At 45.1% G+C, this 14453-nt stretch overlaps 1 protein-coding gene across 3 annotated transcripts in view; it reads right to left on the minus strand.

Moving 5' to 3' along the window:
* LOC116952764 (C4b-binding protein beta chain-like) overlaps window positions 1–14184 on the minus strand; it is a 32002-nt gene extending 17818 nt beyond the window's left edge. For 2 of the 3 annotated variants that reach the window (XM_032972390.2, XM_032972389.2), the window contains exons 1-5: window positions 14064–14183; window positions 13493–13601; window positions 12610–12712; window positions 12118–12194; window positions 2492–2695 (exon numbers count right to left, since the gene is read on the minus strand). In XM_032972390.2, coding sequence (XP_032828281.1) covers window positions 2492–2695; window positions 12118–12194; window positions 12610–12712; window positions 13493–13601; window positions 14064–14108 — 538 coding nt within the window. In that variant the 5' untranslated portion in view covers window positions 14109–14183. Of the gene's footprint in view, window positions 1–2491; window positions 2696–12117; window positions 12195–12609; window positions 12713–13492; window positions 13602–14063 lie in introns of all 3 variants that reach the window. The other variant, XM_032972388.2, reaches the window with a different exon arrangement.
* Window positions 14185–14453: the final 269 nt, after the last annotated feature.

Here is a 14453-nt window from a genome sequence, read left to right on the forward strand (position 1 = left end):
AGTGCCTCTGTGGTAGTAGCTACATTGGAGAAACCAAAAGACATATCTCGGACCGCATCCGCGAACACAAAGCAGACTTGAAACACAGTAGGACGAACTCCTCTGCCGTGGCAGATCACTGTTATAATTCAGTGGGCTCACATGACATTGACTTCTCCAAGACGGAGGTTCTTTGCAAATCAACCGGCTACCATGAGAGATTCGTTCATGAGGCCATTCACATATACAAGCACAGAGACAATTTCAACCGAGAAGATGGATTCAGGCTTAGTAACCACTGGAAAGATGTTTTAAATCATTTCTGTTCTTAATTAATTGTATTTTTACGATGACCTTCAGACCGCAGCTCTTTCGCCAGCATTGCCTCTTAATACCTCTCACACCATGGTTAATGGTATAGTTTTACAATATGGAGCATACTAGGGCCTCGCAGCTGTCTCTCTCCCCCTCCTCTGTTCTGACCATGGACGAACTCGTCCGTCTGAACGGGACCCGTAGCTATCCGTGGGGCTGAAATTTGAGGCTTAAAGGCCGTATCTGAACGTGGCTCTTTCACTCCAGCGCTGTCCTACCAGACAGTCTCGCCCCCTTCACCTGATGAAGGCCGCTTGTGTTGTGGCCGAAACGTCGTGACAATATTATTGTGTTATTTTATTTTATCAATTTATTATTTTATTATCATTCTACGTGACTTTACCGAAAGAACCAAAGAAGATGAATCATTGCAGTCACGAAAGCTTTAAATCGAAATTTAATAGCCAGTTTCCTGTACAGTATGTTATTTACAACGTCCAAATGCCGCTTGCTTGAGTGACACACTTGCAATTATTTATTGCAGCTTTTTACTTGGCAGGAGATGAGTGACAGACAGCGGCACCATTTCTTCTCATATGCTATCATGCTCTTATATCATCTCATGTACTCAATGTGTTCTCCATTTCGTGCCGTAGTAGGTGAACGCAATTCCATACTCGGCAATGGGGGGGTGAGGTCACCTGTTACATAGTGGCGGCAGGCGAACTTGATTTTGTTAAGAGGCATGAAAGGCGTCCTCTTACTCTTGTCAATCCCACTCATGGCCCTTTGCTTTATTTTCCCCCAAAGAAAGCACCTTATTGAAGACCCGATGAAGGAACACAGCTTGGTTTCTCTATGCCACGAACACAGTGGGGGGCGCTCGGTAGTGGGGGGCCACTCTCCACTGTGTCCCAACAACAACAACAACGCATGGAAGATGGTGTGGATAGTCCCTCCATTAAATGGAAGATCAGGGACTCACAAAACTGCGAATGCGGTGAAGTGCAAACCATCAGGCATATAACTATTTAAAAAAATAAACTTTTTATTTTACCAGATAAGGACCACTGAGACATATAGCTCTTTTTCAGAAGCGACCTGGCCACAAATAATAGCTCAACGTAGTGGCTTATGTGGAAATTTATAGCAGCCAAATGCATACTCTAAATGCATTTTGATTCCAAATGTGGAAGGAAAAGCCAGAGGACCCGGAGAAACATCCATGCAATCACGGAGAGAACATGCAAACTACAAATATACAGGCGTCAGAGTCGGAATTTAACCCACGACTTCCTGCATACTAGGCGATGGGGTTAACATCTCGTCACCACCGCGATGACTGCCTAATACATGAAAGGTATTCTGGTGGAAAAGGCAGACTCCACCCAGCTACCACCCCATATGTCGTGGAATGGCTTAACATTTTTAATTGCAGTCCTGTTGGGGTGGGAGCGTGGAGATTATTAAATAACAACAGTGCTCTCTTGATGGTGAGAGAGGACATTCTAGCTAATTAGCTCAGCTCCTGCCAAACAAAGGGGCTTGAGATGAGAAGGCAAAATGCTATGGCTGCATATTGCATCTACTGATGCGGTTAAATTTCGATTTAAAGCTTTCGTGACTGCAGGGATTCATCTTCTTGGTTCTTTCAGTAAAGTCACGTAGAATGGAAATAAAATAATAACAAAATTAAATTCTCACGACGTTTCAGCCACAACACAAGTAGCCTTCCTCAGGTGAGGAAACAGAACTGTCGGGAAGACAGCGCTTGAGTGAACACTGTCAAACTTGGAAGCGTCTTTTAAGCTGGGTGGGAGGAACAGAGTGCCTTGACAAAGGAGTTTACATATCAACAGTAGCTGTGTTAATGTGTTCGTTTAGCAGGATGTTAAAGTAAAAAATTAGCATGTAACTGAGGGATTAGCATGATGTTGGTGTGAGGGATTAGCACCACGGAGAGCGACGATGCGGTTGTTAATGATTCTGTTATGGCTGCTGCTGGTTATAATGATGTCCAGGATGATGATACTGTACTGAGCCTGAGTTATAAATATAAAGTGCACAATGAGCCTTGCATTGGAATTCATCTGAAGACTCGAGAGAGATCCTCTTGCGTACTCGTACACACAGATTGGTGTGGGTGTGTTGCCTTACATATCACCCGCTTCGAACCAGGCATGGCCGTATGGCTTACCTCTACACGTGAGGTTGGATTCTTGCACCCAATGAGCGTAGCCATTTTTACTCCTCATGCAGGTCATGTAGAAGCCGTTGGATGGAGACACAAAGTCCTTGTTGCAGGTGAAGTGCGCGTACTGGTTGATATAGTACAGCCCCCTGCGGCTGTATTCCGGAGACACCTGTGCGTTCCCGTGTGGCAAAGGTTTCTCGCAGAATGCTAGACAGAACGGGAGGGTACCCCCAACAAGAACAGCTTACGTTCCTCTTTGGTTCTTTCGGTAAAGTCACGTAGAAAGAAAATAAATTAACTATCATAGTTTTCTACCCCCCCGTCTGCCCCACCCCTCTCTCTATTTAAGGCCTCGACATAGAGGTGTTGTCTTTCTGTGTGTCTCCGTGTGTTCTCTCTCTACTTGTGTGTCTGTCTTTATATCTCCGTGTCTGTGTTTTGTCTCTCTCTCAAATTTAGCATTCTTTGGAAGAACGTTAATCAACCAGGTAGGATGTTGACTGTTGTGTTAGCCGACTCTCTGGGTTATATTGCATTATATTTCTAAGTTTACTAGGTTTGTTTTCTCATTCGTTCGTACCTGATGATGATTGCTTGTGTTGCAATCGAAACGTCGTATTCTATTATTATTTAATTAATTTTCTTTCTACGCGACTTTACCGAAAGAACCAAAGAGTAGTTCCTGCGGTCACGAAAGCTTCAAATCTAGTTTGAGCTTACGTTCCTTTCGAGTGGTGTTTCTCAAAATGTTGGCCCGCGGACCACTCGGCCGATGCAAACATTTCCGCGGAACCACACAGACTCCCCCCTGCCACCACCGCTGTTGTCAAAACGCATTCGCTTCTCTGCCGAAATACCAGGAATTAAAAATGATTCATATTACCACAACATAAACTTTTTTTTAAACGTACCTATAATGTAACATTTTTCGGGGGGGGGTCATTTAGATGTTAGGGTTAAGGTAGTTTTATCGGGATAGTTTACCGAACTTCATTATTTTAATTAAATATCGTAAGTAAAATCTCAATTAATGTCCGAAACAAAAGAAATAAACATTGTCATTGTCCGGATCACCCTGTGCATTTGTATGACAGCCCCGCGGACCACAATCTGAATCTGAGAACCACTGCTCTCGACTCTTGCAATCAAGGCAATGAGAAAAAAAACCACCAACTGTTATAGGGTTTTTGGGTTAGAGTGCGTGAATAGAAATGTGTCGTTAACCCGCCCCCCACCACCCGACACAGCCAACTAGTAAGGTGTGTCACCTAAACAGAACATGCCAATTCGTCACTAGTACAGCACACCGGTGTGTTGGAGAGCAAATCCACAACATTTACAATCTGAGTACGACGTTTCGCCCGTAATTGCAACCGGCATCATCAGGCGGACAGCCAGATTTGTGGAGAAATCCTCCTGCTTAGTTCCTTAAATAGAGGGGGTAGATGCGATGACGTCACATGCGAGCCCTTCACGTGCGATATCCTACGCGTTACGCTGACAAACTGTCCAGTTTGGAGCGCTTGCTGATTCCGATGCACCGGAGATTCCGCTGTGGAACATTTCGGGGGCCCTGTCGCAGGGATTGCTCCTGAATAGTGGGGGAGATTTGGTCAATCGATCATTCTTTTTTTTTTTTACTTGCCAATATCGCCCTCAATAAAGTGGGCATCGGTGCACGATGCAACGGAACGGGAACGATACAGGGGGGCGCTCAGCAGCAGGAATGAAAAACAGAAACCCGTGAAACCCTCAGTGGCTAACACGGATTGAGCAGAGTAAATTGCAGCCGTTCGTGAACTTGCCCCCCCATCATGCACGTTCACCCATCACTATTCTCTATATTATACGGATGTATGTTGCACCTTATCGTAAGAGTGCTTTACAATAATTACACAATTGTACATACGATGATCATGGTTGAAATAAAGAGTGGGGTTATTATTATTATTACATCAAAAACTATTTTTTTAGAACTGCTTTTTGAATTTAGTTGTCCTTCCCCTGCACCTCCGATGGGCTACGTATGGGGCGAAAGAAGTTCAACACACAATAGTGGTGGAGGTGTAGTTATGGTGACAGGAGAACAGTTGGGAGTGGTTAAGGAGGGGTGGTTGGGGTAGTGATAGGGGTTGTCGTGGTTGTCTGGCTTGACCACCTGAATGTGAAATTCTAGTTGTTTCTCTGCATCTCCAGATTGGTCCACATGTCTAGTGACCCATAACATTTTTTTCCTTTGCATATTCCTTTCTGTATTTCATAAACGTTACTTAATATGTTTTAGTTTTAGAGAATGAAATGGGAGTCACAAGAAATCTGACCACCCTGTTCATCAGCTTTACGAAAGAAGAAGCTAGGAGTTGTGGTAGTGATAGGTAGTGATAGGGGCTGGGGTAGTGATAGGGGCTGGGGTAGTGATAGGGGCTGGGGTAGTGATAGGGGCTGGGGTAGTGATAGGGGTCGGGGTAGTAATTGGGGCAGTGATAGGGGACGAGGTAGTGATTGGGGCAGTGTTAGGGGTAGTGATAGGGGTAGTGATAGATAGTGATAGGGGTTGGGGTAGTGTTTGGGGCAGTTATAGGGGTAGTGATACGGGTTGGGGTAGTGATTGGGGCAGTGATAGGGTTTGGGGTAGTGATAGGGGTTGGGGTAGTGATAGATAGTGATAGGGGTTGGGGTAGTGATTGGGGCAGTGATAGGGCTTGGGTTAGTGATAGGGGTTGGGGTAGTGATAGGGGTTGGTGTAGTGATAAGGATTGGGGTAGTGATAAGGGTTGGGGTAGTGATACGGGTTGGGGTAGTGATATAGTGATAGGGGTTGGGGTAGTGATTGGGGCAGTGATAGGGGTTGGGGTAGTGATTGGGGCAGTGATAGGGGTTGGGGTAGTGATAGATAGTGATAGGGGTTGGGGTAGTGTTTGGGGCAGTGATAGGGGTAGTGTTAGGCGTTGGGGTAGTGATTGGGGCAGTGATAGGGGTAGTGATAGGGGTTGGGGTAGTGACAGATAGTGATAGGGGTTGGGGTAGTGATTGGGGCAGTGATAGGGGTAGTGATAGGGGTTGGGGTAGTGACAGATAGTGATAGGGGTTGGGGTAGTGATTGGGGCAGTGATAGGGGTAGTGATAGGGGTTGGGGTAGTGACAGATAGTGATAGGGGTTGGGGTAGTGATTGGGGCAGTGATAGGGGTAGTGATAGGGGTTGGGGTAGTGATAGTTGCTGGGGTAGTGATAGGGTTGGGGTAGTGATAGGGGTAGTGATAGTTGCTGGGGTAGCCCTGGTTGTAGCTGGGAGGCGGTGTAGCAGTAGCAGGATTTGGCTCGGGAGAAGTTTGGGGTCTAAGGGCGGAATGAAAGCTGCTTCGAGGTGAGCAGTATTGCACATTCCCTTTTCTACCCCCCCCCCGCCCCCCCTTTAAACCACCCTTAACCTTTTATTATTACACACTTTTATTGAACTTGCCGTGTTGTCTTTATCTGCTTTCAAATCCTTGACGCTTAATGAAAACGGATCTACGAAACTCGCACGGACTCGTTTCGCGTGACAATTAACTATTTCATGGAATTAAAAAAAACGGTCCAGGTCCTGCCGATTGCTCTTTAAGTTTTTTTTTAAACTTTATTTTAATACTTGATTCGAAGCTTTCGTGACTGCAGGTTTTTTCGGTAAAGTCACGTATAAATAAGAAATAATAAAAGAACATAATAGCGTACGACGTTTCGGTTGCAACACAAGCAGCCATCATCAGGTACAGAAGAGCTAAATTTACGAGAGGAAACACATAACCCCAGATGTATATACAGACACCCAAGTAGGGGGAACTAACACAGATACAACAGGGGACACACAGAGAGAAGCATACCAGACAAACAGGGTTTAGCAAAATTTGGAAACCATATAAAGCAACACAGACGGTCGGTCAAAACACAATTAACGCATAGTCCGGTTGATTAAGCTATTTCAAAGATTGCTAAATTGCAAGTTAAGTATGAAATTTAAAATACAGACCGCGCACACACACACATAGACATCCAAGTAGAGTGAACCAGCACAGACACGCACACAGTGAAGTCGCCTTAAATAGGCAGAGAAGGTAAGGCTGAGAGACAATGGGACAAATCAGCATGAGGTATGCATGGAGCAAAGGGGGCGCAGCAGCACACACTCGGAAACCCCAGGGCCCACACACAGGCAGAGACAGCACAGAGACACAAATCTAAGCCAAGACACAAAGGCAGATACACAATACTCGTACAGTTTACCCCCCCATTTTTAAAAAATCACAAATGGCCGCACCCAGCTACGAGGGCAAACGTCTCGCCCAATCAGAGCGGCTGTTGCTGGGCAGCCGCTGGCCAATGAAAGACCGCGCAAACATCGCCGCTCGTCATGGTGCCAGAGCGGACACTGCGCTTCAATCTTAGCACGAGACAAAATAATCATAATGATAATTACTGCGCATGCTTTTGTTAAAAGAATTACGCAGTTTTCATCTTTAAAAAGCTGAGCGCAACATCGTTATGGTCCAAATTTGAGCGAGCAGGTGGGAGCCGTGGTCATGATTTCTACAATTAAATGCCGTAATGCTATCCCTATTATGATTGACACAACGTTCTCATTATGATTGTTGATAGAAGTGCTTTAATTTAAAGTGTTAAATCTGTGCACTTTTAATACTGTGCCGCGCTATACCCTCTTGTGCATATGCGCGCATTGTTATAGCATTTCAATCTAAATGTGTCTTACCGTCTTTCATGCAGTACAGTACTTAATGATCGCAAATACGAGAATTAAACGCGTTATTCATATCGTGTTGTTCTTAATGTAATGTAATTTTAATACTTTGCAATTGGGGTGATTGTTATTCTAATTTGAATAACCGTTCGTGCTGCATGTCATCAAACTTTCTGTTGTATAGCAATTGTTTGTGGGATCAAGGGTTCACATAGGCAAGCCATCATTTCCATCTCTACAGAGTCATACAATAGGTACCACTTTGTGCGAAGTCGTTAAAGATGGCCCCTGCCATGGGAATATGGAATTTCTACTGGTGGAGATGACCGCAACAATGTCCGTAGAAGCATAGAGACCTTTTGTCAATCCACTGATGTTTGAGGACCTCCAGCACGCCCTGCTGATTGTGACCATACTTCAGTACAACTGAATATAACCACAACCTGGACCTGCAGCCAGATGACAACTAGTTTGTGCATGGTGGGCACCCATCCAGGCACTTTCCAAGCTCAGATCTGCTTGGCTTTCGAGGTCCGACGAGATTGGTGCGTTCCAGGTCCGGGTGATTTGTTCAAAGGCATTGAAGGTTATAGCGATGCTGTTCTTAACAGTTAACATCTTGCGGTGGCATGATGTTAACTACTTCGCCTTGTATACAGTAAGTCGTGGTTTCGATGCTGAACCTCACGCCTCTATATTTGGAGTTTGCAAGTTCTCCCTGTGGTCGCGTGGATTTTTCTCCGGGCTCTCCGGTTTTTCCCTCCACATTAACAAACATGTGCTTCATGTATTTGGCTGCTGTACATTTCCACATGATAAACTACTTCATTGGCCTCTCATTTGTGACCAAGTCGCTTCTGAAAAACGGCCATCTAGCTCGTGGGCCTTACCTGGTAAAGTAAAATAGGAGTAAAAATTATTTTCGCGGCAAAATTTTTTCATTATTAATCTGGGGTGAAAATTTATTTTCTAATTTAGAGCGCGACCAAAAGTGTGGGCATTGAAAATTTTGCTTTTGAACCTCATTTTTATCACTCATTTAATTTCCTAGATTGAATGTTCCCAGACTAGCAGTGGTTACGCCGCTGTCTCTAGCCTCCCCTCGCCAATTGGTGTGGTCCACGGAGTCCCCTGCCTGAACACGCCACTAAGTGTTTTAAAGTTGTAAATTTGTTGATTGACATATTTTTTTCAGCTAAAGATTTATTGTTTTTTGGTTATACACGCAGAGACAAACCGGGAGACAGACCCTAAGACAAACAGTGGATGCAGATATTGCTCATAGAAACGTATCACATAGAGAGGCACACAGCCACATAGACAGGTAATGTGTGAGGGTAATTTAGTTTTAATGGTTCGAGCTCACGCAGTGTTCAATTCAAGTAATACCACAATGGAAAGGTGGCTGACTTCAAATTCACTCACTAGAGAGCGCACTAAAACAAAAGGCGTCTCTGGTAAACTAGCAAGTAGTACATTTCCTCCGATTAACACGCTTGGCTACGTACAGTGCGAGAGAAGTTCAACATATATAACGTACCTGTAGTGGTGACAGGAAAGTGAACCAATATGTACCTCACTTTGTGATTTGCTGTGAACTCCTTTTCAAACCATATGCACAAAGCCACACCTCTCTAATGGCATTAACACAAAGCATTCATCTTTATTTCACAGGCAAACCTTTTGGAAAAAAATAAATCTCTGCCAGTTCCAAAACAGTAAAGTGATAACAACTATAAGTGGTGCTAATGCAAGGGCTTTGTTATATTTTAATAACCACGATTAATTATGTAAATGTAGAAAAATGCAATGCATTTGTCAATAACACTGTTACCTTGAAAGGAAAAATACATGTAATAGGCAACAGTTCGAGTAATGGCCCTGCTTCGTAAAACATGTAAATAAAATCGATTTTAACTTAATAGACCACAGGGATGGAGCTAGGATTTTGACTTTGGGGGGGCTAACTTCAATATTATGAGATATCCAGTGTATGTTTTCCAATGGGCGCCACAAATGTATGAAACACATTTTATTGGATTTGAGCGCGGCGAGCTGACATGCTCATGAACTGCTGGACAATATCGGAGAGATCGAGGGACTTCGCGATAGCCTTCTCAATGTATATCACCATCAAGTCGACCATCCAGTCGTCGCTTTGCTGGTGCGCAGCTGCGTCTTCAAAATTTTCATGGCCCGGTGGTGGCCGTAGAGATCGGGAGAGTCAGGATCAGTCGAATGAGCTTATACAACTGAAGAAATATGCTTACAAGTTTGTGCTTGCAGAAAACGATGCTCAGTTGCTTCAGATTAGATTTGACTGGTTTAAATACGGCGGCGTTCTCCTCGTCACCTGTGAACATGACAAACTCAACAAGTTCCTGTTTAAGAAAAATCAGATCCAGGTCTCGAAAATCGGCCTTGTACATTGCCGCCAACTCAATGATCTGCTCTTGATTTAACTGGCACGATTCGAAGTTGTCTACTGGGTCGAGGTAAGGGATCTTACTGAGAAGTTCACAGGCACCGGAAGAAAAACGATGGTTGAGTTCAGCTAATGTGGAGTCAACAACAGCATTAAACAAGTCAATGCGGTAATGATCTTCGATGGTTCGTGGCACATGACCAAGAGCAAGGTGACGAGGACGACCTCGCGACTAGCCAGATGTCATCCAACGATGGGACAGGGATGTCGTGGTCTTTACAGAACGCAATTGCATCATTCTTAACATCTTCCCATCCTGATTCTCGCAGCATCTGCGGGGATGTCTTTGTCATGCGAACAAGCCTCAAAGCATTGAGAATATCCTGGTCCTTTCTCTGGAGGCATTGGGATAGGCTGTTCGTTGCTGATAAGATTTTGATCATTAGGAACATGTTCAACGCAAATTCAAAGGACGTCGCCCACTCATAAAGCATCACCGCTTCAGCCCTTTTCTCGCAATCGGCAGCATCCGTCGACGCCCATTCAACCACTTCCATCAAACATGTCGTGAAGATTCTGGACTGAGTTCAGTTGACAGTTCCAGCGCGTTGTCGACAGTGCCTGAAGATTATGTGCCTGATTCTGTCCACGACCGGTGTTGAGCTCATCGGCATTCAGATGATCAACGAAATTTTTGGCCTGAACATCACGCAGCATATCCCTCCTCTTGGACGATGCACTAGCGACGTTATAAATACTTTGGACGTCCAGAAAGAAGAGGCAGAGTATTGGATTTGACTCGAGAATGGCAACAATTACAAGGTTCAGCTTGTGTGCCCAGCAATGTATGAACCACGTGAGCGGGTTCATCTCCTTCACTTTCGTCTGGAGGCCATCAAAGTCCCCGCTCATATTGGCTGCGCCATCAAAGCTTTGACCGCGAATCATGAAGAGCGATAGATCGTGCTTTAACAGGAGACTCAAAAGAGCCTTGTACAAGGTATGCAAGCACAGGTCCCTGACATGCATCATATCGAGAAATCGTTCTTGAATCTCACTCTTCGAGTCAACCCAACGGATGACCAGTGCCATCCACTCTTTACGAGCGGAGCAGCGGGCTTCATCGAGCAAAATCTTTTACGGGACGTTGTTCCCGATCTCGCACCAAATGTATCGCCGCACGAGTGTGGCTGTCGCATGGCAGAAGTCTTTTTGGCTCTCACCTGACGTGTACAGCGTGTTCTTGGGCGCCTTGCTCATCATCTTAGCCAGTTCAGGGGCTTCTTCATGTACTACGTTCAATGTTTCTATAAAATTGTCCCGATTCAAGGAATCGACTTTCTCATTGTGTCCTCGGAATGCAGTGCCCTGTAGAGCAAGATGACGAGCAATTCGTGCATGAAGACGCAGTCGAATCCCATTGATCTTCTCGGAGGCATCGATCTGTTCAAATATATTGGCGATATGTCCCTTCTTGTCGAGCATCAACTTCGCTGACTGATGTGCTTTGTTATGAACGCCGTTCACTGCACCGTAATGCTTCGCTATTCCCTGCGACTTCTCCAAAAACGATTTCCAGTTGTTGTACCCGTCAAGAATGAACACATAGGCGCCGGCGTCAGGATTGAGCTTGGCGAATAGGTAGCAATATAAGCAGTACGCCTTGTCAGTCACTGGAGAATACTCCAACCATTGTTCGCAGTGCTCATTCTTGAACCAGCTCTTAGAGAATGAACGAGGCTGAGCATTCTGGCCGTATTTGGTCCTGGGATATGACTTCAAGTCAGTTTGATAAGGACCAGATTGCAGGTATGCATGTCGCGCGCTATCATGTTCATCCGGTTCGTAATCTGAAATTGGCTTGCGTTTGCCTGGATCTTATTCAATAGTCACCATAGCACCGCGGTCATCTCGAGACGACCGACTCTTTTTGCGAGCAGGGAATGTTCCACTATCATGTGACGACGGACACGATGACACAGGCGCAGACTCCTCTGCCTTTTCTTATTCAGAATCTTGCTGCAATTCCAATCCTCCAGCTCGCTTCCTGGCTGATCACTTCATTTATTGCTTTCCGAACCAATTTCTGGATCTGGCTCTAGCACATGTTGAGGCTCAGGCACTGAAGGTGAAAAATAGTCAAACAGAGTTTTTGTTGGTCACATTGTGCTGTCAGCCTGTCAGTCTGTCAGCCCGCTGCTGCTCACAGAATTAATCCGAATCCCGATTGTTCCAGAAGGCCGTGACGGACGTGCGGAGTTTATTAATAGGTCGGAGCCGCTGATGTGGCTAATAAGTTAGATAAGTTTGAAAGGCTGCCGCTAAAGCAGCCTGCAGGGCAGCACAAGGTGGCAGCCAGCATTTTGCAGCAGCCGGATATCCGGTCATCCCGATTACCGACTTTCCCAAAATTTCAGGGGGGGCTAAGCCCCCCCCACCGCCCCTGATAGACCATAAACATTTTGCCTTACCTTGACATTCTGGTTCACTGTCTGACCATTGCCCATTTGAAATGCATGTCAGCGTATTCTGGCCCACCAGAACAAATCTGCATATGAAAAGTGAAGGGTCAACGCGTTTCTTAAATACCCGCCACCTCCGTACACCCAACGGTATGAATTAATTCACCACAGTCAAACGGCAAAACGCTTGTGGGTCGGATAAGGTGTATTGGCGATGTATTTAGAAAAAACGAAAACATCTTTGTAATGTGAAAGAGTTGCCCAAAAATACCCGAGAGGGGCTCGCTAGAGCGCCCATCTAGTGGAGGCCCTTCTGCCACCAGTGGAGTGAGCGAGCATTTGCAGGCCTGCCTATTTGCAGGCCTGCGCATTTGCGTTTGTGAATTTACCAACGGTGCATTGCCTAATGCATGGAATATTCGACGTGGCTGTCACGGTGTGGAGAGAGAGAGAGACACACAAGTGGTGGGTTTACAGGTGTGACTTTGCACATGAACTCACCCGGGTTCGCATGCGTAGGTAACTTTGCTGCCAATCGCGACACTCCCACGGCTGTCACTCAAATGGGTATTCTCGATCTGAGGAGGAATGCAGCCCATGGGGTCTAGATTGCGCAGAGTACACAAGAAAGAACGAGGCCTGCTGTTATTAAAAAAAACTATGTCACATCTCCAAAACGTGACGCTGGCAGGCTTCTTGTGTTTGGTACGTAATTATCATCATGGTCAAAAGGCATGCTTGCAAATAGCTTACATTTTGATATGGTTATTTTCTTTGGTTCTTTCGGTAAAGTCACGTAGAATGAGAATAAAATAATAAATTAATAAAATAAAACAACACAATAAAATTCTCATTCTACGTGACTTTACCGAAAGAACCAAAGAAGATGAATCCTTGCAGTTACGGAAGCTTTAAATCGAAATATCGTTATTGTCAAAGTAACAGATACAATAAAATACGGGTTGCCTCATATAGATAGCACTCTTATTGCAAACATCCCATGCATCCTCACAATACAAAACTGACCAATAAAAACCACTGGCCGATCAACGGATCCAGCTGATCAGCAAATTCGAGTAAATACGTTCAGAAATTCGAACATTTAAGTTTTCACTGTCCCCCGCTGTAATCCTGATGTGACTTGGGGACGGTGTTCCAAATTCAAGGTAGCGTAACTCCTAAAATATATATATTTGCCTCTGATTTTAAACGACCTCCAGCAATCACCAAACCTTCAGCGCTCGCTAATCTAAAGCGCGACTGGAATCGTAAGGTACTAGCAGTTCCTATTAATGTAAAGAGATACAATAAATATTGTATTTAGTTTCAGTTTTGTGCAAAGCGCCCTTCAACAGGCAGAATTATTTGTCGACGGATTACTCACCAGCACCGAGGCGAGGCATGAAAATGAGCAGGCACAGGCACTGCATGAGGCGTGCAGGAAGCATCCCGCTCCCAAAGCTCGTGCGACTTGTGCCAGTCCCCATCTCGTACTGCAACACAAAGACAAAGATCGCCTGTGTAGCCTTAACAGACCTTTGGAGAAAGCGCTGTTATCGAGAACCTATGAAGGCCGGCACGGCACACGAAAGGATGGATGGCCAGCACCACGCCCGGCCGCTTTTGTCTCCCGAGTGGCGATGCTTGCACACCGCACCAGGTGCTCATTTGAGGCTGAGTTAACCAAAGTGGAGGCCTAGAACCGGTTCAGAAAAACGCCACTGGTGTTGTCCGTGAGCGGGAATCGACTCGAGTCGCCGGGTTCGTTGCACAGTGCTAACCACTGTGCCACAGCTCCATGCAACACGACGCGCACAATGAATACATATAACATGTCAAAATAGGGCATGGTAATAGCATACGCACACTGGAAGAATACATGAATGCGTATTTGTATATATATAAAAAAATGTATGTAATATAACCTCTTAATATTTTATAATTAAAGGGTGTACCTGTGTGATGAGTGTTCCAAAACGAATGCCGTTTAAAAGTTCCATTTGCAAATGCGCTGCAGCTTCTGACGATGTTTAACCGCATTCCATTTAACCATTAACAAAGGTGAGATGAGGTCACACTGCTGCTGATAACGACCGTAATAATATTGATAGCACAGCTCTTTCCATTAGAACAGCACTCGCTCACCCCCAACTCGTAGGTCAGTTTGTTTTATGGATCTATGCCCTTCTCAAACATTGGGACACAAGTCGAAACCAAATAAACAATTTATCTGAGGAGTTAGGACTACGCTTGTACTACAAATTAAAAAAATAAACGCCCCTTAACTATATCCCTGCTCCACAGAATTACAATGTGGGAAGTAGCTGATGCAGAGTGTGGAGCGA

This window comes from Petromyzon marinus, chromosome 48, assembly GCF_048934315.1.
Source record: "Petromyzon marinus isolate PM22_M1 ecotype Great Lakes invasive population chromosome 48, UKy_Petmar_22M1.pri1.0, whole genome shotgun sequence".
NCBI lineage: Eukaryota > Metazoa > Chordata > Hyperoartia > Petromyzontiformes > Petromyzontidae > Petromyzon > Petromyzon marinus.